The 26,360-nt window shown below is 37.7% G+C and overlaps 1 protein-coding gene across 1 annotated transcript; it reads left to right on the top strand.

Moving 5' to 3' along the window:
- The first annotated feature begins 131 nt into the window (after nucleotides 1-131).
- On the top strand, nucleotides 132-24,906 carry LOC105075587 (kinesin-like protein KIF21A). The gene is given in 7 exon segments (XM_074377811.1): nucleotides 132-561; nucleotides 13,256-13,436; nucleotides 14,916-15,080; nucleotides 17,053-17,170; nucleotides 18,567-18,736; nucleotides 20,026-20,226; nucleotides 24,822-24,906. Coding segments are annotated over 7 exon segments (1,350 nt in total).
- Nucleotides 24,907-26,360: the final 1,454 nt, after the last annotated feature.

Raw genomic sequence — 26,360 nt, 5'->3', positions numbered from 1 at the left:
TATCCATCACTCTCATCTCCAAGTACAAAGGAGCCCACAGCATTTCTCAGAAGATGCTCAGCTAAAAGTCAGCACTGAAGGGAGCCCCCGCCAGGGCCAGTGTGACAATAATGAGAACCAGGAGACCCACAATGCCTTCTTCCTGTGGTTCTGGGCTTCGTGAGGTCTTAGTCGAGGGCTGCTTTCTGACAAGCCTCGACTCCAGCCCGTCGCCGAACTGGCCGCTCTCGCTGATCCGCAGCTGCCGCTCCTCTTCTGGCTGTGCGGCTCGCAGGCGGGAAGCCCGGCCGGCGGGCCAGGGACGGGTCAAGGGCGTGTGGCCCCTGGCGGAGGCGGGACCGCGGGGCCCGGGGTGGGGGGATGCGGCGCTCGCAGCCCAGCCGGCTCCACCGGGTCCGCGGGGCGGCGGACCCCAGCTGCGAAGACTAGCGGGGCGGGGACTCGAGTCAGAAGTGCGAGGCGCCGCAGCCGCAGCTGGGAGCGAGCCGAGGGATGGACCGAGGGTGGGCGGGCGCCCTGGCGTGGAGGTGCGCTGGCTGCAGGGGGCCTGGGTGGTGGGGGGTGCGTGTCTGCAGGGCTTTTTCTTTCCAAAAGTTTTCTCTTGCTCTCTGCCACTCCTTTTGAACTGCAAAGATGCCTAAAAGGCTCTCAGATCATTTATTTTTCACTCATTGAATAAAGGAAGTTGACTATATGCTTTAAATAGGTATGTACCGGCACTATGTTAAATGCAGGGGGTGTAAAGTTGAATACAGCAGGGTGTCTGTACTTTGAAGGTTTACTGTGGCAAACACCTTGATTATCTGTTAACACATTATTGATAACATCCAACTCTAAGCATTAATAACAAGGTAGTCCCTTGGTTTTCCAGGAGTATGGAAGGGAATGCTTAAGGTGAATTTAGATTCTAGGGAAAATTAACCTTCACCTGCCTCACCATGCTGCCAAAAGCTAGGATGGGCTGGCGTTGGATATCCCGCAGGCAGATTAAACATCCAGTTAAGACGTCAGGGGGCAGGGTCATGAAAATGGAGATACAAATATAAAAATTGATATTAAAATAAAATTTACATTAAATAAATTATATAAGCATGGGAAAAATCAAAATTCAGTTGAAACTCCCTGCAATTATCTTTTGGTTTAATTTCTTTCTTTCTTTCTTTCTTTTTTTTTCTTTTATGAGACACTGAGGGAGCTGGCCATGAGTGTCAGCATAGCGCAGTAATGTTGGAGGCAGATTGCCTGGTTTTGAATCTGGCTTTGCCACATACTGTGACTTTGGACTTCTAGCTTCTGTGTGCCTCCGTTTTCTCATTTGTGAACTGGAATAATGATAGTATATGCTAATATAATAAAGTATTTAGAACAGTTTCTGGCATCCAATAAGCATATACAAATGTTGGCTGAGTATGACCCCTGAAAATCTTACCTTGCTGTAGCTTTGGCTTGTCACTGTCTTACATGCTATGTTTGACACAGTTGCTAGGAAAAGACATGCTAAATGTTTTTACCTTCAGACACTCGTGCAGGAGATGCCTTCTTGCCTGGCCCTCTTACACCTGTTGCAGAAGGCCAAGAGATTGGAATGAATACTGAGACCAATACTTCTGCTAGGGAAAAAGAGCTCCCTCCCCCGTCTGGCTTCGCTTCCAAGGTAGGTAGCATGTAAGTCTGGCCCAGCTAAACCAACTTCATTTCTTTTGACTTTTTTTTTTAATACGCATGTTGCTAATTTCTTATTTCTATTTTTTTAAAAAAATTATGTAAGTAAGATCTATAGTTTTCAAAGTAATTTCTGCTAGGTGTCGTGTCCCCTAATTTTTTGAATATTCAAAATAATTTAAATGACACGTGCTTTGTTGAAATTGCTTTGTCCTACTTCTAAGTTTTAGGGTCTTTCTTAAAGAGTATCATTTTTATAAGGCTGAGATGTGAATTACAGACAAAATTTATTTAGAAACAAATGTAGGTTAAAGTGACGCCTGTAAAATCATTACATCAAACAGAACCTTGAAGCCTCTCCAGTTTGCTCTGAATCATGGTACATCCTCATTCTAAGAGCCTGGGCAGGTGAGTAGACTTTTGCTGTCACTTTTAAAGAAAAATGCAGATGTCAATTACCAACTTAATCCATTTTGAACTTTCCTAATTCTTTGCCTTGAAGACATTGCATGTCTGGGATGAGTGTATACACAAAGAATTGTTATTGTGTTATTAAAGAGTTGAAGGAGGGAACATTTCCCATCTATGATAATCTTAACAAGAAACATTCTATTCAAAACAGATTTTATTTAGAAATTGTTCATAATTATCTTGAGAAGAATAATTTTCCTACACAGGCCAGTGTGTGTGCATGTGTGTGTATTTCTTGTTAGTTGTATTACAACTACATCAGTCATTCACTGGTAAAGATTTTTAATGACTTTTTTTAAACTAACCCTCACATATGATCTAGCAAATGATTTACTGGATGAACACATGACTGCATTGAGAAATAGTGCCAAAAAAGTGGCACACACTAAATGACTCTGCAAATAATAAAATATAACAAACTCCCTGCTCCCAACTTGAATATCTGTTTCTCATAACTTTCTTCATCTTATGAAGGTATTTTCATTGTCTTCCATTCAGTAAGCCCATCTGCTACCTTTAGTTCCAAAGTTAATTTTGATGATGGCAGAACTTTCATTAATTTTGATGATGGCAGAAGTTTTCATCAATTAAGATGCTTGTGTAATTATGTACAAATTTAAGAGCTGGTCATGTGCTGGTGCAATGACTCTTACAGCCTGTCACTTCATGACTTTTATTGCATAAAATAAAATAATTTACCTAAGTAGGCCTATGACTTAAATGATGCAGAACTTCTAAAATGTGATTTCCTCTGGTTAGAAAAATCAAGCACATGAAGTTTAGTTACATTTAGTTTTCACTTTCAGTAGGAATCACTGTAAGCCCATTCTGAGGATCCTGCTTTCTAATTCTTTGGTGTTTTTTTCCTTATTAGTATAACTAGCCAAGGATAGCAAAATTTCATTTTTTTCCAATCAAAATTCATTACCACTATACACAAAAATCAGTCTTAAATTGTTAGCTACATAGCCACTATTCAACATTTGAAATTTGTAATAAATTAAGAATATTTTTATTACCAAAATTTACGTAGCTAACTAATACTTAAATACTAGTTAAGTGAAACATTTTCTGTGCTCACCTGTAGTATTCTTTTGTGACTCTGTAAATAATAATTCATTAAATTTCATTGTTTCTCATATTCTGATACTCTAATATTTTTGTTCTTGCAAAATTGTAAAGACAATTTTTCTTCACCTAAAGCAGTTTTAATCAAACTTAAAGACATTTAAAACTTAAAAATTCATGTTAGCTATTTGGCAGTATAGCATTGATGTTTGTGTTCAAAGATAATAGGCTTATATATTTTTGATAAGATCGCCAATTTAAAAATTAAATATACCATTGTCAAGCTCCCATTAATTAAAAATAACTCATGTAATATTTTCCTATCCTAGTTCTATCTTTTATTCCCAAGTAACCTTTTTCAAGTTCTACTTAGTAATCTATTAAAAATTTAGGTTGAACTGCCAAAGTTCTATGTATATATTTAAAATTAGATGATTACAGAATCTTTTTCTTTGTTAGTTCCAGACAGTCATCTCTGTCAGAAAAAAAACACCAGAGCCTCCCCCCATAGCAAGGAGAAAGGTGTGTGAGAAAGCAGAAAAACCAAAGACCAAGGAACAAAAGCAGTCAGTTACTAATGCTTTTTTATCTGATAGGGTGTATAAAACATCAGTGGCACTGAGATGCTAAAGGACAGCAGTGGAATTATTTTCCATATTTAGGCTGACTCTGGGGTTGTGACTGATTTGACTTAAGACAATCAAATCAGCCGTCAGCTTGTGGTCTTCTAATTTTCTTGGTCACACATATACCTGTAAATTAAATCGATCATGTACTCTGATTTATTTTTCAATTATTTGTGTATGTCATTGTGGACTTAATATACCTTTGAGGAGAGGTTTATTAAAACTGTAACTCAAATAGTCTTCTAGAAAAATTTGAAATTAATTCTGACTGTTATCTGATAACACAGATTGATTTCACCGCTTTGAAGTGGTTGAAAAAATCTAGTGTTAGAAGATGTGTGAGTTATGCTGTTTTCTTGCTGTTCTTTCATATTTAAATTGGTATTATGATTAATTTTTTTGTTGTTGAAATCTTTTAGAAGCTATGTGTGTGTTTTGTGAGGGTTAGTCTGCCTAACAGTATATAATATAATCTGATGGTCCACTTACCTGGGCACTTGTAAATTGCAACACCACAACATGCAGAAAGTTATGAATGGGTTAGAGCCCCTGTACCCTTCTACCTGCGGCACACTCACCTTTCCCTCGGGTCACCTAACGGGCTGCAGATGGCAGGTCGATCTCTGACATGGTCTTGAGTGAGAGTATCAATGGCAATCTCTATTCAAATATTGGTAAAGCCAATTTCTTCAATATTAAATACAAAAAGAAGTTTTTGGGTATTTTCTGTACCCAAGTGAATGATCTTATACCATCCCCTCCCCTGTACCATCATGCACACTCTCTACTTTGACCACTGGCTTAGCTGCCTTGAATGTCATGGAAATTGTTCTAATCATCCTTGCTTCCTGTATTTAAAGATATAATTTACCTGTTTCTACTGAATCAAATATCTCAAGAATAATTAGGAGATAGGGGATGGAGCAAATAAGTAATTGAAAAAGAAATGAATTAATCAGTTGAATAAGCAAATCCCTCTTAATCTCTCAGGGTCTGTTCCCTCATCTATAAAGTGAGCATCTTGGTCTCAAGTGTAAAATTGTATAATTTTAAATTTGCCTTGATTTATTCATGCTGAGTTTAGATTTTAGCCAACAGAACTTTTTCTTTAGTGCCATCTTTTGGCCAATCTAACACAATCCAGTGGGGGGAAAATTAAATTGTTCAGAGTGCATTTTATCTTATGAAAAAGGAAGAGAGGAAGAAAGGAAGGAAGGAATTCTCTATTGACAAGCTTTTTTTTTTTTAAAGCATGTTTCTTATAACATTTCTAACAAATAAAAGCCAATAAGGCCACCTATTTAACTCTTTTCTCCTTGTCGCTCAGATCCTGGAACCTAGCCTTTCACCTCCGTCTTCCCCACCGAGCCGGCCCCGTAATGAACTGAATGTTTTTAATCGTCTCACTGTTTCTCAGGGAAACGCATCAGTTCAGCAGGATAAGTAAGTCATTATGTTAAAGAGTCCCAACTATGGATTATAATATTCCTGAGCCTTTCAATACACTCTAGGGAGAACACTTAGCTCTCTCTCTGTGCGGGAGGTGGAGTCTGACTTGTGCACTCGTGCTGTAATTTATGTGTTTTTCCAATGGGAAATGAACTATGTACACAAAGTTAGATGAATTTATTTTCCTGCTGAACATCATTCCCTGCTGTAGATTTGCATTGCTCCACTGCAGCACTTGCCTTGCCTTTTCCTTTTGCAAGTCAGTTAGAATTGAAGCATCTTTGTGATCACTTGAAGTTGAAATTCCTTGGGATTCTTCATCTTCACTGAGCCCATAAAAGCCTCTAATTCGATAGCCTGCCTTGAAAAGGGGCAAATTATTTTACCTTTGATGGATGTCACAGCTGACAAAGACCATGTCACAGACGTGTAACATGTTATCAGTTGCTTGTTCTACAAATCCACCACAAAATTTGAGTCATTGTGTTCTTGAAAAAAAAGAGTACCTTTATGGGTGGAGGGGGTAGAACTCAGGGTGGGCTGTTGGGGAAGAAAAGTTGGAGGGGTAGGGAAAATACAATTTTCATCAAAGTTGAAGTGAAAGAATATTCCCACATTGAGCCAGAATCTGTCTTGTAAAAATTTCATACTAAAGGTGTTGCCATAAAGTATTTATTAACTCTGACTTGTCTGCTTTGATTTTGAATTATAACATTGTGGATGTATGTACTTGATATCCAGCCTCCCACGCCAATTTGTTTTCTATGCTGTGATCTTCCTATATATATCAATGATTTCTGAAATTACAGGATACTGTTTAAGATCTGTCTGGCATGTTTGATCACGCTAAATGGCTCTGTAGACTTAAAAAGATACACTATTATTTTGAAGTAATCTTTAATCTACTTAATTTATGGATAAAATTCTTGATTAGATTTTAAAATATGGTTTAATCAGTAGATGATATGTCCTTTAAAGTGATCTAGTTAGGTGATTTTTTTTAAAATTTAAAAACAAGTATTTAAATATTCTTAAACATTGTTAAATCATACCTCTCATTTAATTGAGAAAAGAGTAGAGCATTAGGAATGTCTTTAGGAAGTCCATTTTCACTAGTGATATGAAGAATTACTAAATTTTGTCCGCCTTGTATTTACAGTCATAAAATTTTGTCAGTCTTTTGATAATCTTGACAGTCTAATCATAGTTCCATGTTTTTTACTGAAATGGTTTATCAGCTACCAATCATTTAATTGCATTGCCATCTCTGTAAATTAAAACTTAGAATAACTGACTACCCCGAACCCTCACTTACCTTCTGAATCACTTTCTTTGGGCCCCTTTTTGAGACTAGCATATTTCACCTGCTAGAAGTTAGGTCCCACACATTGTTTCTGATGACATGACATGCCAGCACTCACTCTGTTCTCATCCTTCCCAAGCCTATTGTATGATACTAAATGCTAAATATTTAGTATCATAATAACCAGACTTACTGTCAGTCCTGGAGGATTGAGGGTCAGGCTGACAGGAATGGCTCAGCTATTTTTAAAATCCCACCAAAACCTCCCAGCTGTTACTGAGGGACTGACTAAGCAGAAGACCTCCGTGTTTTTGAGATGAGTTAAATCAAAGGTTGTTAAATTTTGACTGATTCACTCCCCACGCAGACATGTATTTGTGTAATTTTCATATGAGACTCTAAAGTAATTATCAGGAGGAATAAAATTCATTAATGGTTATTGAAATGGGAAAAGTTTTCTAGTACTAGTCAGATTAAATAGCACCTTGAAGTGATGGATTTCATTTACCTGACGGTGTTCCTCTTCAGGGGCTACATTTTAGAAAGCGAGGACAGATCGGTTCCATGGATCAGTAATAGAACCACCCCCCCTCCAATCTTGGTAGAAAACATAAGAACAAAACATTTTACCTAATTTAGGTGTATATTGAATTTGCTAATATCCAGTGCAAATAGGAAAGCAGGGCCCATTAAAGGAAATGTTTGCTGTGTTTCTATTATTCATACCATTGCATCAGCTCAGCCTCAGTGTCAGCCTGTTACCATCTGCAGTCTTTCTCTGCATAATTCTGACTCTTTCCCTGTAGGTCTGATGAGCATGACTCTTCTCTGTCGGAGGTACATGGGGACTTTCTGTCTTTCCTACCTTCTGACCTTTCAGTGAAGTTCTAAAATGCCTTCCTAGAAACTTTTAAGCAAGTCCCGTTTTTGTTGCATTCATAACTGGTAAATGTCAATGCACGAATATTTTTAACCATAAATTTTAATATATATATAATAATATATTTTTGTGATCATAACTCTCAGACAAAGTAGTGGCAGACTTTTTTGTATAATAACATAAAAAATTGTGCTATTTGTTTTCTGTCTATAATCTAAAAGTTTTCTTTAGAAGAAATTTAGTTCTATGAAAATTAATTTCCTCAATGAATATTGCCCCCTCAAATTGTGGGAGATGAATAAGGTAGTTTTTCATGTTGGTTTATCGATTTTAAATAAGAAGCTTATGGCAGGGTTTGTGATGAAAAAAAGTATGCTAGGGGGAAAAGGATACTATGGTACCTAAAGTATAGAAAGAAATAGAAAGAAAAAGAGGTTTTAAAAAATAATAAATATTTTTAAATAGTAAATGCTATTTTAGAAACAACAATGTTGCATTTTTTCATGTTACAGATTTTTTTTGGACCCTTAATTTCTTTTTCTTTCTATCATTTCCTCTTTCCACTAATCATTTTGTCTCCTTTCCCTTGGCACTTTCCGCCCGTGTCTTATGGCCATTTTCCTGATCATCAGTAGATCCTCCAGAAGTCAGGCGGGGGAAGGGAGAGGAAATTAATCTCATTCACAGCATTGCAAGACTTTACTGGTTTTGCATGGAACAAAAGTAAGCATTTTTTTTCCTTCATATCAGGTCTGTTGTGTAAGATTGCAGTATTTAACCTTAACTTAAACAATTTTAAAGTTGATTTATATATTTCAGAACATGAATAGATTAATTTTAATAGGAAAAAATAGCATGGATGTATGTTTCCAATTTCTGTATTTTTTCTATTATCTTTGATATAAGGTAATCTCTATAAAGTATTAACCCTAGTATTCTGAATATATGAGAGCACTTTTCAGTATCTAATGAATAAAATTCTTTATTTAGTGTTGAAATTCTTTTTCTTCAAAGGTCTGAAAAAATAAAAACAAGAATGAAAAAAAGACATCCTGGTCTCTAGGCTGTGCCATACATTGTCACTGGAGGCAAATATTTACTTTTGTATTATTACAACCTTTGACATGACAGAATTGTGTTGGATGTTATGTCATGAAGGGAACATTTAATAGATTCTTAGGATAAAGAGAATGATCTGAATGAAGGAAATTTTTTGGAGACATAGTATTATATAACTGAGGGTACTGTTTAGTTTTTTTCCCCTTAGGATGATTTGTGTCATTAAATGCAGACCATGCAACTCTTAGGCTGTTAACGTGGATTTTTTTTTCTTTATAGTCAGCTTCTTAGAATATACATACATACATACACACATACATACATACATACATACTCTGTTTTCGAAGTAACAGTAGCAGTTGACTGTGTATTAGATCATAACTTTTCAACATGTGAAGCAATAGTTACAATTTGATGGCTTCAGTTCATAGCTTTTAAACCCCACATCAGTTAAGATTTTGAAATGGCAGATTCAGACTTTTGAAGAGGTTTTGCTCCCATTTCAGTTCTGATTAAATTCTTAGATTACCAACAAGTTACTGAGCATTAGTTTCAAAAATCTCAAATTGATGCATGTATGCAAATAATACTTTGGGTTTTGTCATTACACATCCGTGTGATAACAATTCCTGGTATTATTTCTAGTAATGAGGGACTCCCTTCATTTTTTGAAATCATAACTAAACCCTAAAAATAAAGGATTTTTAAAAATCCTGAGCCTAAATTTACCTCCTTTAAATTTCTATTCATTGGTCTTTCATCAGCCTTCTTGAGCTATAGTAGAATTAACCCAGTACATCTTTTTGTGGGTATCTGACAGATCTTTTAAATATTCAGCCATTTAACTGTGCTTTTGTATGCTCTTTCTAATGGAAGTTCTCTTATCATCTCAAAAGTTTTAGATGCATCTGTTCCTAATATGATATAGTCTAGGATCCTTCCTTCTGCTTCCACAGTTTTGGAAAATCTCCCATTTTTCAGAGTTCTTCTTAGAATGTGGCATCCAGAGCTCAACCTCATTCCAGATGTGGCCTCAGCAGAATGTAGTATCTCTCTTGCTTTCTTCTGAAATATTTACTTCTACTGCACAAGTCATTGAAAATGTTGATAGAGGAATCAAAAATTGTTAAGCCATTGATCTCATATCAATAAACAAGTTTCTTTAGCTTGTAAATTGAGTTAAGTCCCTTTCCTACTTGGGGCATTCTCTTCTCTCTTCAACTTAAATTTTACGTTTAAATTTTTTCCATTGAATATTTTAGTGCTAGGTATGTACTTAAATGAACTTTGTTTGTAATTTTTTCTACGCAGTGCATTGCTTTAATATATCAATTTAATACACAGGCCATGTCTGTCTTTGTTTCTGAGGACAGATTGACTAGGCATTGAAGGCTTCTTTCCAGACTGGCAGGAACATGGACCCTTTAGGTGTGGTTCTTCAGCCACTGGTGGGACTACCTTCCTACAGTAGGGTTTTACTTACTCACCTCGTCTGCAAGGATGTCATTTGAAAAGCTTTTTGTATGGACCTTTTTGGAGTCAACATACGTTGTGAATATGACATTCCCCTAACATGCTGCCTGTTAATTCTACAAAGAACTTCCCCATGAGATTAGTGAGCTCATGTTATCTCTTATAGATGAACATCTAAGTGTTTATAATTATGTAATGTTTTCCTCTGTGAGACTCAACAAGTTACCCATCTGTAATCTCTGAAATCCACTATGTTTCTCCTTTCTAGAAAACTGGGTCTATGAGTTTTATCCCCTTTATAGATCCCTTTAGTGTCCCAACAATGATTTTGCCTCCATAATGGTATGTACTTTCAAAACCCTGTGACACAATGATTCAGAAACAGAAGTATTTGAGCTCATTGAATAAGTCTTCATTATCAGTTCTAACTTATCTTGGGCTTACATTTCTTCTGAATTATCCCGCCCCTTGCATCGTGAAAGTTGTTCTTACTCATCAAGAAGATGGAAACAGATAGCTTTGTTTTATGCCTGTATCTGCCCTCATATTATGCCATCTGTCTTAGATGATGGGCATATTTCAGCATAATTTTTCTTCCTGCTCTAAAGCAAAGTTACATTCAACTTACGTATTTATCATGTCTTAATTCACACTCATCTTTAGTCTTCCTCTTACATTTATTTCAGTTCAGATCCTGTCTTAAATTCCTTTAGGATAGGGACAGTGTTTTGATAAACTTTCTGTTTCCATAGTTCATAGTCCAATGGCATAAAGCAGAAACTTCAGAAATATTAAATTTATTAGAAAGCTCCCTAAAGAGCCTCACTGTTCTCTTAAAATTTTACTCTTAAAAATTTTTTTTCTTTGACATTGTTAAGAGTTTTTAAAGTTTTTGCTATTTTTGAGCCATTCTCCCTTTAGAATTTCTGTCTATGCAAATATTCTTATATTTCTTCAAATTGGTTTGAAATTTGCTTTCTTAGTATTTTAGGTGGTATGTGTTATGCTTTCTCCAGAATGTCTTTTTTGACATAGAATTATATTCCAGCCTGACAGAGAGTCACATCTTCCAGTTAACCATCATTTATACTTTCATACCTGTCAGAATTCACTATACCCGAACAGCTCCCAATACTACTTCATTAAATTTGAAGGAGATGGAATTAATAATAAGAAAATCCAGATGCAGCACTGGCTTTGCTCCTTGCAGAAGGCACCTGTTGGCTGACACCTGATTATTCGGTGCACGCCATCACTGCTTTTACTATCTCACACTGTGTCCCTTTGCTTAAAAAATGAGACAAGGGAGCAGTATGGATTTTATTACTAATTACTTGGAAAGACTTCTTAAAGTCAGAGAAAAAAAGTAAAAGTAGTTTCATGATACAGCTACTGAAGTAAAGCTTTGTGTTTTTCCCCCCAGCTCAGAGGCATGATCAACCCACTTCCAGCTTCACCCCCACTTCCGTGTGTGCACGTAGCTGAAGGGCACACACAGCTGCGCTCCGTGTGGGGCTACTGATGCTCTTCTCTTCACTGGATCAAAGGTGCTGGTTGTTGTTTCATGTGGGTGCGTAACAGATCTTTTAAAAAATGATTACGTTGAGCTGGTTTTGAAAAAAATGTCAAACCACTTAAGACTCATAAGAATCTGAGAGATAATCTGGTTCAACCTCTGAATTATATAAAATATAAAATCACTGCATGGTTGGTAAGAAAGTAAAACCTCTGTTGATGTGCTGTGAGTAGAATGGCATGGGGATACATCCCTCTTTGGTAATTGAGCATCTAATGTGTGCAAAGCCCTGAGCTTGAGTAATGCAGGCTGTGTAAAAATCTATGAAAGGCCATTGCAGCATACAGCGTGACAGAGAGAGTAAGGTGGGTAGCGGCCACCGTTTCTTGAGCAGTTCCTTTATGTCAGAGGCTGTACTGGACAGTGTGCAAATTACATCTCACTTAATTCTCACAACAACCCCAATGATGTACATATTGCATCCTCATTTTACAGATGAAAAAACTGAAGATTCAAGAAGCTAAGTAATTTCCCCAGATACCCTTGGAAGGCGAAAGAGCCAGGATTGGAAGCCTAGGTCTACTCGTCTCCAGACCTGCACTCTTAACCCCTTTGGTGAAATGGCAGGCAGCTAAAAAAATCAACTCCAAATGATTTGAAAAGTTATAGACTAAGAGTTTTGGGGTTTCAGAAAAGGGAGAGATTATGCCAAGCTGTAAAAAATAAGGGAAGCTTTGATAAGGAGGTGTTTAGGATGAGTCTTACAGGATTGTTGCTATTGACAGGTAAGGACGGGCAACCGAGGTCAGCGAAGAGCAGAAGCAGAGACGTGGAGGCAGAAGTGGATTTGGGGGGAGGGGGGTTGTATAGCTCAAGCGGTAGAGCGCATGCTCAACACACACAAGGTCCTGGGTCCAATCCCCAGTACCTCTTCCAAGCAGAAATAAATGAATAAATCTAATCCTTAAAAAAAAAAAAAAAAAAAAAGGAATCTGGAAACTAAATCCAATTGAGTTGAAATGTGGAATATACATGACAATGGGCAGTGAGACTAGGAAGATGAGAAGGAAGCATGTATAGAAATTTGGGGAGCTAGTTAAAGTTTCTTAGCATATAGGGATGTTCCAAGACTCAGTTTATCAGCAAAAATTTTTGCTCATTGTCTATGAGGGAAATATAAGAGTCTAGCTTATGTGTTGTGAATAATTGCAAGCAATTCCCCCATTTAAAAAAAAAATTGACTCTGCAAAAACATAATTTTCTAATGATTCAAGTTTAATTGATTTCTCCAGTATAATTACACATTCAGCATGTCAGAAAACCAAAATAGAATAGTTTTATGATTATGTTTTTTGAGTCAAAGATAAAATCCATCCATCAGTGACTTCTGGAAAGAAATGTATGTGTATTTATGAGTATGGAGTGTTGTCAGGAGGTAAGAGCAGATTTTGAAATGGCTGATTTACGATGGTTGTTTAAAATTCGGGGGTAATTTGGAGTAAGACTCTTTTCATATATCTGTTTCAAAATTTTGTGTAATTTTTTTTAATACCGTGTGATGCATCCCTAGCTTTCATCCAATCCTTTACACCTACTTTGCCCTTGAACCTGCTGCAAAGTGTCAAGGATGGAGTTAGGATGCCTGTTTCAAGTTAATGGAATAATTACTGTTTCCTTATCTCATTTTTTTTTCTCATAGAAGTCTAATTTAGTTCATATTGACAGTATTTCCTCTTTTTTTGTTTTAGATTGTGCTTTTAAAGTATGGAGTCTGGTGACTGGGCAGGAAATAATGTCACTGGGGGGTCATCCCAACAATGTTATATCTGTAAAATACTATAATTAGGCAAGTTTTGTCTTCACAGTGTCAACATCTTCTATTAAGGTCTGGGATATCAGAGATTCAGCAAAGTGCATTCAAATGCTAACGTAAGTAACTTAAAGACAAGCAGCATAAGGGGCAAATAGCCCTTGTTTATAAATATGAGGAAAGATAGGTCTGTGAATGCATTTTTATTTATTTATACCTGTCTACTTGCAAGGAACATTAAAGTGTTTACAGTAAGAATGCCGATAAAGTAAGGTGAAAAAACCTGTTGAGAAAATAATATATAAGAGCTCAATATTAAACAGGAAGGGAGAAGTCCTATCTGATCTGTGACTAAGTACACATTTCATATTTCCTCCCTAACCAAATAACTAAGGAATTAAATTTTCATAGTATTTATTACTTATATAGTTACATGCGTCAAATGAATACCACTCCTTGGAAAATGGCTGAAATCACCATTGATGGTGAAGAAGTACTTTCAACACTTAATTAGCATGTATTGAATAACTGAGAGGGTTTTTTTGTTGTTTTGTTTTGTTTTTTTAGGACTTAACACTGCCTTGGGGTTAGCCCATATTTTGTAACTTTAGATTGTGTTGGATAATTGGAGGATGAGTTTGTTTTCTGTGTTTCTTATCATATATGTCTTTAAAATGTAGAGCAGATGATTCTTTTTGCCATAAGATTGATGAATTGTTGTACATAATTAAAACTAAGGTGAACTCTGTTGGTTTAAATAAGAGTAGAAAGCATAGGAGTGGTTAGTTTTTATGCATTTGTAGAGTGGGGGTTACTAACATTAAATTCTATTTTGCATTTTGAAAACTACTAATTATTTACTGTACTGAATACAAGTCTCTAGAGGGAAATTTTGTAGAAAAAGAATACTGTTATCTTACGTTAGAAATTTACCCATCCAGTTGACTCACTAAAATCTAATTTGAAAAGATTGATTGTAACTTGATATTTTAGAAGTTAACTGAGAAAATGTTCCCAAATTTAAAAATACATTTGCCATTTAGAATTTAGCTGAGGAAATAGAAGTAAGTTATGGTTAAGCAATAGTAACTAATCCATATATGATTGGGTTAAAGTAAACAAAAACTAAAAATAATTTTAAAAGTCCTCAGTGTCTTTAACTCAAAAGGGCAAATCTTACCTATGAAAGGAATATCAGTAGGCTTGCCCCTCAGGGGACTTCTGGAAACTGCAGAAAAATGATTTACCTTTGTGGCACTGCATCATTTGTTGAGTTTTTGAATCATTGTCATCTAATCTTTTCTGAATCATATTGAAGTCATCCTTAACTCAGGACCCAGAATTACTAGTGTTTAAGAGACTTGCAAATTAAGAGTTTAAAGTCATGTCATCTTGTTTTCTTCATTCATTTGTTCATTTATCTGTCAAAATGTTTATTTATAAGTGCCAGTCACCTGTCTGTGAAGTGCTGTGCTAGGTAAGGTGCTTACAGTAAGCAGATCTTGTTGCCTGCAGCCAGTTTCCTAGGGATTTAAGGAATTCTAAGCCTAACTGTTATCCAGAAATGTGACTTATCTTGCTGTTTCGTCTCTGTTAAGGTCTTCAGGTCAAGTTCCTCTTGGAGACGCTTGTTCTGCAAGTACCAGCCGGACAGTTGCTATTCCTTCTGGGGAAAACCAGATCAGTCAAATTGCACTAAACCCAACTGGCACCTTCCTCTATGCAGCTTCTGGAAATGCGGTCAGAATGTGGGATCTTAAAAGGCAGAATTTTAAAGGAAAATGTATTTCTTGTGCATGGCAAATGTATTTTTTCACTCATCATTAGTGTATGTGAAATCTAATTTTTATAACCCCAGAAGTTAACATAAAATCTTAGGCTTTTCTGTTGAATACAACACTCCTAAATGTCTCTTCTGTCCTCATTACTCATTAGCAAACTCCCAATTTTCCTTCTTTAATCTCTGTTGCTGGGAAAAATGTATACGAAGGAAAATAGCCTTTCTTAATATATGTCTCCAAGTTGTGTTGTTTACTAGGAAGAGACCCAGACTCTCACCCTGACCGCATCAGCACCTGTGAAAGGATTATTTTTTGTAACATCAGTCATGCATCTTACATCTCAAATTTTTCAGTTTATAAACTTTACAACTTTGCACATAAATCCTCACAGGATTTTGGTGAATATGAAATAATATATGTAAAAAATGAAGTATTAAGAAGATGAAGCGAGTAAAAAGAGAAAAACGATAAATTGAAGTATGAGTTTTTATCCTTCATTTGAGTGTTTATTTTAGTTCTTTCAATTTTGGCAGCAAGAGAATATTTATTTATTAGTTAGCAAATACTTAGTCAAGCAATTATGGCAGACACTGTACCAACACCGTGGTAGGTACTGGGGCTAAAGACTAAGCCAGACAAACGTGGGGTCCACTTTCTTGGAACTCATCTCATAACGGAGGGTAAAGGCCATTGAACAAGCAATTACAGGATACTGAGTTCAGTTTGCAATTCAGGTAATTCAAGTAATAATCCAATCTAGAAGGAATTTGTTAGTGGTAAATAAAAGTAAAATTTATTTTAGAAATTTTGAGAATAACTAGTTATAACTTGTAATATTTTAATGCATGTCTGAGAAAGTATAATAAACCTAATTTATATATAAATAAATGAGAGAGAAAGTAGAAACACAGTCCTGAGTACTGTTTCAAAAATAAAAAGTAGAAAAATTAAAAGAGTGCTTGTTTAAGAAAATTAGGAAAGAGAGGAAGACTTGGTTTATTCTTGAAGATGTTAAACTTGTAGTCAGAGCACCATGGAGGGAGAAACTTAGTCATAACATGAGGCAGAAAAGATCAGCTTTTGAAAAGCTTTACACTTTCTTTTTTGCTGAAAAGTTAGATCCTTTGAAACCTTCCTGATTTCAGCAACGTGATTAAATACAGATTCGTCTTAACAAAGTAACTAAGAAAAGAGTTGTCAAAAGATGGTAATATGCTGAAAGCGAAATATATCTGTGCATCCCAGCAGCTTGACTTGAGGCAGGACTATGAAACAAAGGTTCACTGTCACCCCGATAATTGACATCATATGTTTTTCTACCAGTCAGATACACTCCTGGTCATTTTCATATCTTTAAAATAACTGATGAAATGGACTACCTATTTCCTGGTGCACGTGTGTACACACATAGCACCCACACATGCATGTGTATATGTGTACACATGTGTATATAAGATGGGTGTACATATACGTACATGTGTATGTGTGAAAATATGTGTGTGTAAAAAATAATCTTACTTTCTCCATATTGTTATTTTCTAGTTTTATCAGTGATGTAGTTGTTTTAATCAAATTTCACATTGGGTCTGATAACATCAGTCATATGTCTATAACATGTGCGGACATTTAACAGGTTAAAGTTTACCTGGACTTAGGTTGGAGTTAAAGTTAACCTGTAGCAAGTTTTTGGACACTTGATGCCTTTTTGTTTAATACCTGAATGACATTAGTCACTTTGGAATAAATTGTTTAGGACTTCTGACACTTCCATCATAGTTTGGCCATTTTTTGACTGTTAATTTGAACAGAGTTGTATAGAGGTGGTTAAATCAGAAGAAAATGAATGAACAGTTTTATCAAAGAATATAGATTATTTTTGTTGAGGCTTAGCCTTAGCATGCTAAGAAATGTTTCCAAACAAAGTTATTTTTCTTTTCTTTTTTTTTTTTTTAAGGTTTCAGTCCACAGGAAAGTTAACAGGACACCTAGGCCCTGTTATATGTCTTCCTGTAGATCAGATTTCCAATGGACAAGATCTAATCATCACCAGCTCCAAGGATCATCACATCAAAGTGTGTATAATAGAGTTGTTGAATTATATTCTCCTATTAAATTATAGATTTAAAGTATTGAGATACACCTAGGACCCTTTTCTCTTTATCAGATTTCTTTTTTCTCATTTCTAGCCCTTGCTTTTTCTCCCTGATCTTCCTCACTCATAGTTCCTGATTTTGTTGTCTTATTATTTATACATATATGATCACTTGTCATAGAAGATAGGTTGGGAGGGATTTTAAAGATTTCTTGGCTCAGTCATCCAACTACTGCTTAAGTCCCATCATCACCATCTTTCATACTGAACATAGTATGGTCTTCAGGTTTTATGCAAGTAGCAGATAAGATGAGGAGAGATGCATAGTTTGATTTTGGAGATGTTAAGTTTGAGGATTTCCTTGTGTAGACCAGTAGGCCATTTGAAAGGCAAGTCCAGGGCTCAAGATAAGTTATAACTAGACATGTGTGTTTCAGAGCCAGTCAAACAGAAGCAGACGTTCAAGGAGTTAGAGTAGTTGACATGGCCAAAGGAGCAAGAAGTTGACATGACTCAGCCTTGGGGAGTCCTACAAGAACCAACAGGAATAAAAAAGGACACAGTTATAAAGAGAGCTAGGAAGCATATAAGTGCTCCTTTTTAAGGAACTTTGATTAAGAGATGAGAAATGGGTTAGTGACTTGAAAAGAGAGTGGTAAAGGGGAGAGAATTTTGTACTCTATAGACTTGAGCATGTTTAAATGCTTAGGAGATGGGCTCAGTGGAGAGGGAAAGTGTGAACAGAGAAGGGGTGGCAATTGATGAATCAGATCAAAAAATAGTCAGATCAAAGATGTGAGCCTTGGAAAGAAGTAAGTACACTTTAGCAGCTGAAAAGAAAGGATGGGTAAGAGAATGTCTGAGGATAAAAGCGAACTTTTGTAACTGGAAGGAGGGTCCAGAAAGTTTATTTTTGATCACACTAGCCTTTGCAGGACATCACAAGATCAACAGCTGAGACAGATGAAGGCAACTGAGGGGAGTGAAAAGTTCTGAATAGCAGCTCTGGGGTATTTACGATGACCACCAGAACCGCAGAGGTTCTAGTGTTGAAATAACGGTCATGTCACTTATTTGAATTGCAACTGGATTGATAGACAGTATTTTTGTTATCGAACATACCATTTGTGCACTCGTACATGAAAAAAATTGTTGCCTTTAAAAGCCTAACATGTAAGCAAAAGTAATATGAAAATAGGGCTCAGGTTCATTCTGAGTCATTCATAGCAGATTTTTTAAGTTAACTTAGTAAAATATCACAACAAAATAAATCATGTCTGGTTAATATACATCTCATGTATCTCAATGAATGAACACATATAGGTACTTATTTGTAAGTTAAATAGGATGACTGTTTTCTTTCTGCTTTCATTTAGATGTTTGATGTAACTGAAGGGGCTCTTGGAACTGTGAGTCCGACCCACTTTTTCAAGCCCCCTCATTATGATGGCACTGAAGCACTAACCATACAAAGGGATAACCTACTTAGTGGGTCCAGAGACAATGGAATCAAGAAATGGGATCTGGCTCAGAAAGACCTTCTACAGGTAATGCACGGGATAGATTGGGTGCTTCAGTCACCAGTATCCTCTATAAGAACTTGAAGAGCCTCTAAGTAGAATTTCATCATTTAAGGATGGTATCAGTCAGGGCTTCCTCTTCAAGAGTGTTTCATTGTCACCCACCAGAGTTATTAATTATGGAAAGGGCAACATTCAGCATTTAATGATAACCTCTTAGATAAGAGGACAATAGGCCTTGATAAGAATTGGGAAATCTGGGATTGCCCTGTGCATTTGCTTACTAAATAAAATCAGTCTCAGAGCAAAGCAGTTACAGTTTCTCATTTTGCTTTGTTTTTGCTTTAGGTATGCACAGTCCAAAGAATTCTAAGTGTAGCTCAAGTCAGAGCAGTGTAAATGGTGCCTCCTCTGCAGGAGCATGTTCATACCTCCACGAGTGGTGGTTCTCTCACTTCCTGTAGAATGGTGGTTGGGTTGAAGTGTTTTGTCAGTACACTCAAATACTGGTGGCTTTCCCTAATTCCCAGAGGAAGAAATGAATTAACAGATGAACTTGTTCTCAGGTTCCAGCTTTCCCTTCTCTCCGTGTGGGCGCGTTTGTCCTGCTGTTGCTGTCACTTTCCTGCTGACAACCAGATGAAAAGCAAATAAACAAGTAGCCTGAATGTTGATAGAAAAAACCTGGCAACAGATGCAGACATTGCATTCAAAAGCATTTCTTTTATAGATACACATTCTTGGATGTAACTTCTATATTATGCATAGAAATATATTTATGCATAAAATATGGTCATAATGTCTGAGCTTATAATTATTGTCTACTCACTTTGAAATGTATAGTTAGCTCCAGCCTTCAACAGAAAGCTTTAGGCCTCTATGTTCTTGTTCAGAATTTAAGGCAGTGATTTTATGAGATAATCCTTAGAGACTACATACCAGGTTAAAGGTTCCAAACTTGCATGAAATACGTGTTAGAGAAAGATGAGATACTTGCTCCTTTGAAGAAGAAGTGATGTTTGAAAAATCCTGTATACTATCCAGGCCTTTTAGATTCTATAAATTTTTAATATTCTAGCCCTTTAGTACTGATAAGACTGATGATAACTAGTGAGGCACATTGCAGAGCAAATTATAGATTTACTTCTTTAAATCACTAAGAGTGATTGCATACCAAATGATTTTTATAGTTTCCAGGCCAAGTCAGTGTTCCAAATATGTAATTTTGTCAGTAAAAACTTTTGTAACTTGTGTTCATATGAAAACTTTGTTTGGAAGGATCCCCTTATGCTGGTAATTTTTGTTTTTTCTCTCGGCAAGTTCCAAACGCACACACGGACTGGGTCTGTGCCCTGGGAATGGTGGCAGGCCACCCGGTTTTGCTCAGTGGCTGCGGCGGGGGCATTCTGAAACTCCGGAACGTGGATAACTTGGTGCCCGTCAGAGAGATGGAAGGTCATGATGGCCCCAGCAAAGCCGTAGGTGTTAGTTCCACCCACGTTTCTACTGCAGCTGAGTCAGCTTTCCTGTGTGATCTTTCTCTACACTGGTTGCTGGTGTTCAGATTTAATAAATGCTCTAAGTTGTCAACATCTGTGAATGCAGAACATGTGAAACCCTTCTTTTATTGCAGTCACTCTAATGGCTGTTCATGCTGTCTCGTTTCTGTTTTCTGAGGCCCACTGTGGGCACTGAGTTTGGGCTCCCCAGGTACGTGATAATAGTGTTACTCCTGTATCAGCTCCCTGCTTATACTGGGAAGTCTACCTCCAGATCTGCCCCTGGTGATTTTAATTTTTTTTTAATCATTCATAGGTGACTAATTTCTAAAGGTTTTTTTTCCCAGAAAGGCAACAAACTTGCCATTCTTCATATTTAGAACAAACTATTAAAAAAAAAACTCTTTTTACCTCTCCCACCTCTTTTAAAATACATGATATTAATATTTGCTTCCTCCCTCTTTGGATGACTGGGTTGATTAATTTATTTGCTCATTCATGATGAGTCTCCTGTGTGCCAGGCACTGTCCTAGACTATTGGGAATAGCAAAGTGAGCAAAACATGAACAAACCCCAGGCTTATTCTAAGGAGATGAAAAGAAAATAAATAAGTAAAACGTGTCAGATGGTGATGGGCGCGATGGAGGAAAGTAAAGCAAGGGAGAGAGTATTGGGGGGGCGGGGGGGACTGCACAGTGAGAGTGGTCAGTGAGGACCTGCCTGAGAACGTGACACTTAAGAATGTGCTTGAAGGAGGTGTAGAGATGCGACCGTGAAAACGACATCGTATGTGTATAAGCACTTTGGGAAGGAAAGTGTATGTACTACAGCGTGAGGGGTTTGTCTCCTTCAAATAAAACGTCATTTCTCCTGAATGTCTATCTTGAAAATCTCCCTATGTCATTTCTGCGCCAATTATGTTACTTAATTTAACTTGAGCACCTTCTTGACTGTTTTATCCCAAGTGCATGATAACCCTGATTTTATTTTGAAGCCTCTGTCCTATTTCTGTGGTGTCTCTTATTATTTCTGATGTTTCTCTCAAATCCCTCTTTTCATTTAGATTTTCTTTCTCTCATCTTTAAAGAACATCAAAGCCAATTTATTTTGTGTTTTTCTAATTCTGTGTGGCTAATTTTGGTGCTTCATTGATGCAATTTCCAAGGTGCATTACTTTCTTAAGAGTCACCATTTTGTTTATCTCCTTGGAACCTTGTGTCCTTGACAGTTTACCAGAAATAACTTAATATCCCTCAAAGTCATGGGACGCTCAAAATAAGACTATAGAAGAATTGTGCGTCCCTGAGGCCTGTCCAGTGAGGTGTGAGGATGCTGTAGTTCCTCTCCTCCATGACCCAGTGTTATTTTTGAAGAACTGAAATCTCCCTCAGTTTATTCCTGGTGCATCAGGTGTAGATGCATTTACCACATAGCTTTAAATCAGGAAAATAGACAATAAAATCCAAAGGGCTATTTTCAAATTAGTTGTATGTATCTGTTATTTAACAAACATGTGTACAGGGCTTAGTACCCGCCAGGCGTTGTTGCAGGTGCTTTCAGGCACTAACTCACTTTGTCTCCATGAGAACCCTACGAGGGGAGCATTGTCATCATCCCTGTTTTACAGGAGGGAAAACTGAGGTGTAATCCCCAGTCCTTGTAGAAGTGATTCCGTCATATCTGATTCCTGGATCTGTTGTCACTGATTTTTCTTAAGACTATGGGTCTCATTTTTCCTCCTTTTTTATGTCAAGTAGTATTTTATTGACTGTTGAACATGTTGTGTTTGAGTATCAGGATTGTATTATATTCCTTTAAAGAGTGTTGGGCTTTGTCTGTCAGGCACTTAAGTTGCTTGTGGCTCAGCTTCATCTTTCTGAGACTTGTCCTGAGCTCTTCTTGGGTCCCTACTGACTGTCTTGGGTGTGTGATGACACTCTCTGCTCTACTGGTCAGAACCTGAGCATCTCCCAGCCCTCAGTGTGCCCTGGGAGTCGTTTGACTTACACTTACTAGTAACTGGTTTTTGGCCTGGCCTTATAGTCTTTACTCATGTGCAGCTTCGCCTTCAGTCAAAGACGTTAGAGGCTTTCTATGTGTATTTATGGAACTTTTTTCCTGTAGCTCCGTAGTTGCTTTTGCACACTCTCTCCTCTCCTCTACTTGGTCTTACAAATTCCAAAAACTTCATACTTCCTAGGTGTTTCTTCCTATCTCTTCACCTCCCATTCTGTAATTTTTCTGTTTGGTTCCCCCGCCCCCTGCTGTAGTCTGGCAAGTGCTTCCAGGGCCAGAACCAAGGCCGTCACAGAGCTTACCTTCTCTGTTCCCCTTTTCTCAGGGATCACATGCCTGAACCACCCATTGCCCAGTGTCTGAAAATAGTTGTTCCATGCATTTTCTCAAGTTTCCACTTTGTTTACAACAGGAGAGCGAATCTGGCACAAGTTTTCCTCTCCTGACTAGTTGTGGCGATCATCTTACATTTCATACGCCAAAAACTGAACTCCCACCCTTCCTGAGGCCACTCTGTGGCCTTCTCCATCTCAGTCGATGGCTTCTGTCTTCTCTGTTGCTCAGACCAGAAACTTCCATTCCTCCCTTTCTTTCACACCCATATCCAAGCCGTCAGCAAATCCTGTTGGTGTTGTCCCTTTAAATTACGTCTAGAATCCGACCACTGCTCACCATGTCTTTTGCTGCCTCACTGACCTAGTCACCATCAGCTCCTGGATGACTACAGCGGCCTCCTAAACACAGTCCCTTGCCCACATGTGGTCTATTCTCAGCACAGAAGCCAGAGTAATTTTTTTAAAACACAAGTCAGGTCACGTTTCTTCTTGGCTGAAAAGCTCACGGTTGTTGTCCATCTCATGTAGAGACGAGCCCGTACTGGGCCTGGCCCTCTGAGCACGTGCTCTCTCTCATGTCACCTTCCAGTGCCCTCTGCCTGGCTCCTTCTCTGACAACACCGATCGCCTCTCGGCTGGTCTTTGAGCAGAGCAGGCGCACTCCAGTCTTAGGGCATTTGCCCTGGCTGAGCTCTTTGCCTGCAACGCTTTGCCTTCAGACCTCCTTCTAAGTTCTTTCTTCCTCAAGAAGAATCGCCTTGCCATTTTATTTAAAATTGTGATCTCGCCTCTGACCTGCTCCTCCTGCCCCCCTTTGCTGTGCTCTTTTATTTTTCTATAACATTTATTACTTTCTAATAAACTTTACAATCTAATTATTTGTTGTGGTTTATTGTCTGTCTCCTTTTGCTAGAATATATGATCTATGAAGGCAAAAAATTCTATTTTTTATTTATTTGTTTATTTTATGTTTATCCCAGGCAGCTAAAATAGTGCCTAGAGCACAGCAAGTTGTCAGTGAAAATGTGCTGAGTGGATGGTTGAATGGAATAAATGGGTGGATGAATGAGCACAGCCCCTTACTGTTTTCAGTGTACATGTGCTGTGTGGGTTGATGAGATTATTATTTGTCCCCAAGTTTTACTGAGATACAATTGACATACAGCACTGCGTAAGTTTAAGGTGTACAGCATAATGATTTGACTTACATGTATAATGAAATGATCACCATAATAAGTTTAGTTAGCATCCATCATCTGATGTAGATACAAAAAAAAAGTGTGCTTTTTATTCCTGTGATGAGAACTCTTGCAGGAGAGATTATTGATTAAGAACTAGAAACCCTGGATTCTAGGCTTGGCTCTGTGCTCCACTGTGTTACATTGGACAAGTCGTTAAATGTTCTTTATCCTTGAAATGGACTGCATAACCTTTCAACTGCTTTTTAACTATAGAATTCCATGGCAACCCTTTCTTTTTGGCTTTGGATTTATTAGGAAATCAGAGAAAAGCAACACTCCCTTTTTAGAGCCGTGAGAGACATGGTAGAAAAATGTGAGTGTCTAATGACTGGTCCCCAGTACCCACATGTTGGGTGAACAAAAGTAAGTTTTCTCAGAAAAGTTTTGCATCCTCTGTGTTCTCTGATAGGCAGAGTGGTGGTCCACTTCTTACTAGCCCCCTGCTTTTCCTGTGGGCTTCTGCTGATCCCACCGCAACATAACTCTTCCTGACTGTTGACAGAGTCACCAGCTCCCTGGAGTCCCTGCCCGGCCCCCGGACTCTGACCTTACTGTGGGCTCTTATGCCTAAGGACCTCTGACCTTGTCATTTCAGTGTGATGTTTAGGAGACAGGGTCCTGGAGTCAGACTGCCTAGATTCAGATCATGCCTTTATCACTTACTTTGTGATCTTGGGCAAATTACTTAACTTCTCTAGACCTCAGTTTGCTCATCAGTAAACAGCGGATAATAGCATTATCTATATCTAATGGTAGGCAAGGAGAAGTAAATTCATTCATCTATGTAAGGCAAACATAGTGACAATGGCTGGCACATAGTAAGCCCTTGATCATATGAGCTATTTTAAGTTTTATTATTATGGGTAACTGTTTGATATACTTATAGGACAATGTATATTTTTACTTACATCTATTAAAGACCTTTTCAGAAAATGCTTCCAAGATAAGTAATTCTAAGAACTTATTTCTTTATCTTTCCACATCTTTTCACATGTTCATTTTTAATTTATTATTTTGTAGTGATTGAACTGTGAGAATTTGGAAGGCTCAAAATTTGCAAGATGGTCAAATGTCCAAGATATTGCCAGTAACTAAACATGGATGAAGATAGTCATAAGCTGAACACTGTGATAATACTCTGTGTTCTTTATGGAAAATGTCATCTTGCATTTATTAGGCAAAATTGTGAATGGGATTAACTGGGAAATATATCTGAGTCCAACTGCTGAATATAAATGTTGTTCTAATAAAATTGTGTACTATCCTGTGTGCTTAATTTTAATATCTACCAATGCATGTATATCCTATAATTGATATACTGCTTGATTCACACTTTTATCATGGCTGGATTTTTGTGCCTAGCTATTAAAAAACACCTTCAAATTATTTGAAATACAAGATGTCTGCTATTGTGACAGTCAGAAAATACACCTGGAATACAATGCAACCCGCTGTTAACTCTACTGTTCAGCTGATTTACATATTTAAACATGTCGAGAATGTTAGTCAAACTGTGATCTGCTTGTGTGGTATTCATATCAGTCTGCAGAGGGTTCCCAAATTTGAAAGCTCTTTTACTGTAATGGAAAAGAGATGTAAGAGTATTATTGATGATTTTTCATAAAATGGAGTTGACCTTAACCTACTAACAAAGAATGTTAAGCAGTTTGTGTTAAATGTTGCTGTTTACTTGTAGTGACCAATGTTGTGCAGCTGAGCTGTACTCTGTGCTCAGGACTAAACTGCTGTTACATTGTTTCAATAGTGCTGCGCATACACTCTGTGATAGGAAACTTTTTTGATGTCCTAACGGAAATATATTTTGATCTATTTTCCTATTGAGTTGTTTCTATTATCACCTTTTAATTTCAGTTTTATTAAATAGGAGTATTTCTTTCTCTTTGTATCTAATTTTTAGGGAGGGGCAGGCCTGTCTCAAGCACTGGGACCTACAGACCAGTGACCCCCTTGGCCCCCATCATCCTGGTTCACTGTTCAGAAAACATGTTCATCACATTAGTGTCGCCTCTAGGTTCCAGGTGGCAGAGGGGAGGCGTTGGGAGCGCATACTTAGACACCAGACTAGTCACCTCCAGACCCAGGCCCTCCCGCTCCCTGGCTCTGTGGCCTCTGGAACTTCATTCTCCCTGCCCGTTTCCTTACTTGTAAGTGGAGGCAAATGCAGTGCCTCTTTCCAAGAGCTACTGTGAAATCAAACAAATTAATATTAGGGCGATCAGCTGCCCTGCTTTGCCCAGGACTGTCCCAGATTTAACATGGGACATCCAGCATCCCAGGAAACCTGAGTTCCCGGACAGCAAACAGAGAGGGTCACCCTCATTAAAAATCTATACATGACCTACATGTGGCAAGTAAGAAACAGTATCTTTTTCTAAGAACTTGAACTGGTACCAGTGACAGCACTTGCCCAGATATGCCCCCCAACTTGCCCTCTCTCTCACCCCCCGGCAAGCTCACAGCATTGAATGGGGAAAGGGTGGCTGGAGAAGGTCTTTCCAGGCCCCTATATGAAGCAACCCCTTCCCCCAATGGCCAGGG

This window comes from Camelus bactrianus, chromosome 13 (assembly GCF_048773025.1).
Source record: "Camelus bactrianus isolate YW-2024 breed Bactrian camel chromosome 13, ASM4877302v1, whole genome shotgun sequence".
Lineage (NCBI taxonomy): Eukaryota > Metazoa > Chordata > Mammalia > Artiodactyla > Camelidae > Camelus > Camelus bactrianus.
The sequence above is the reverse complement of the archived record's forward strand: the minus strand, read 5'-3'. Positions and strand labels throughout refer to the sequence as shown.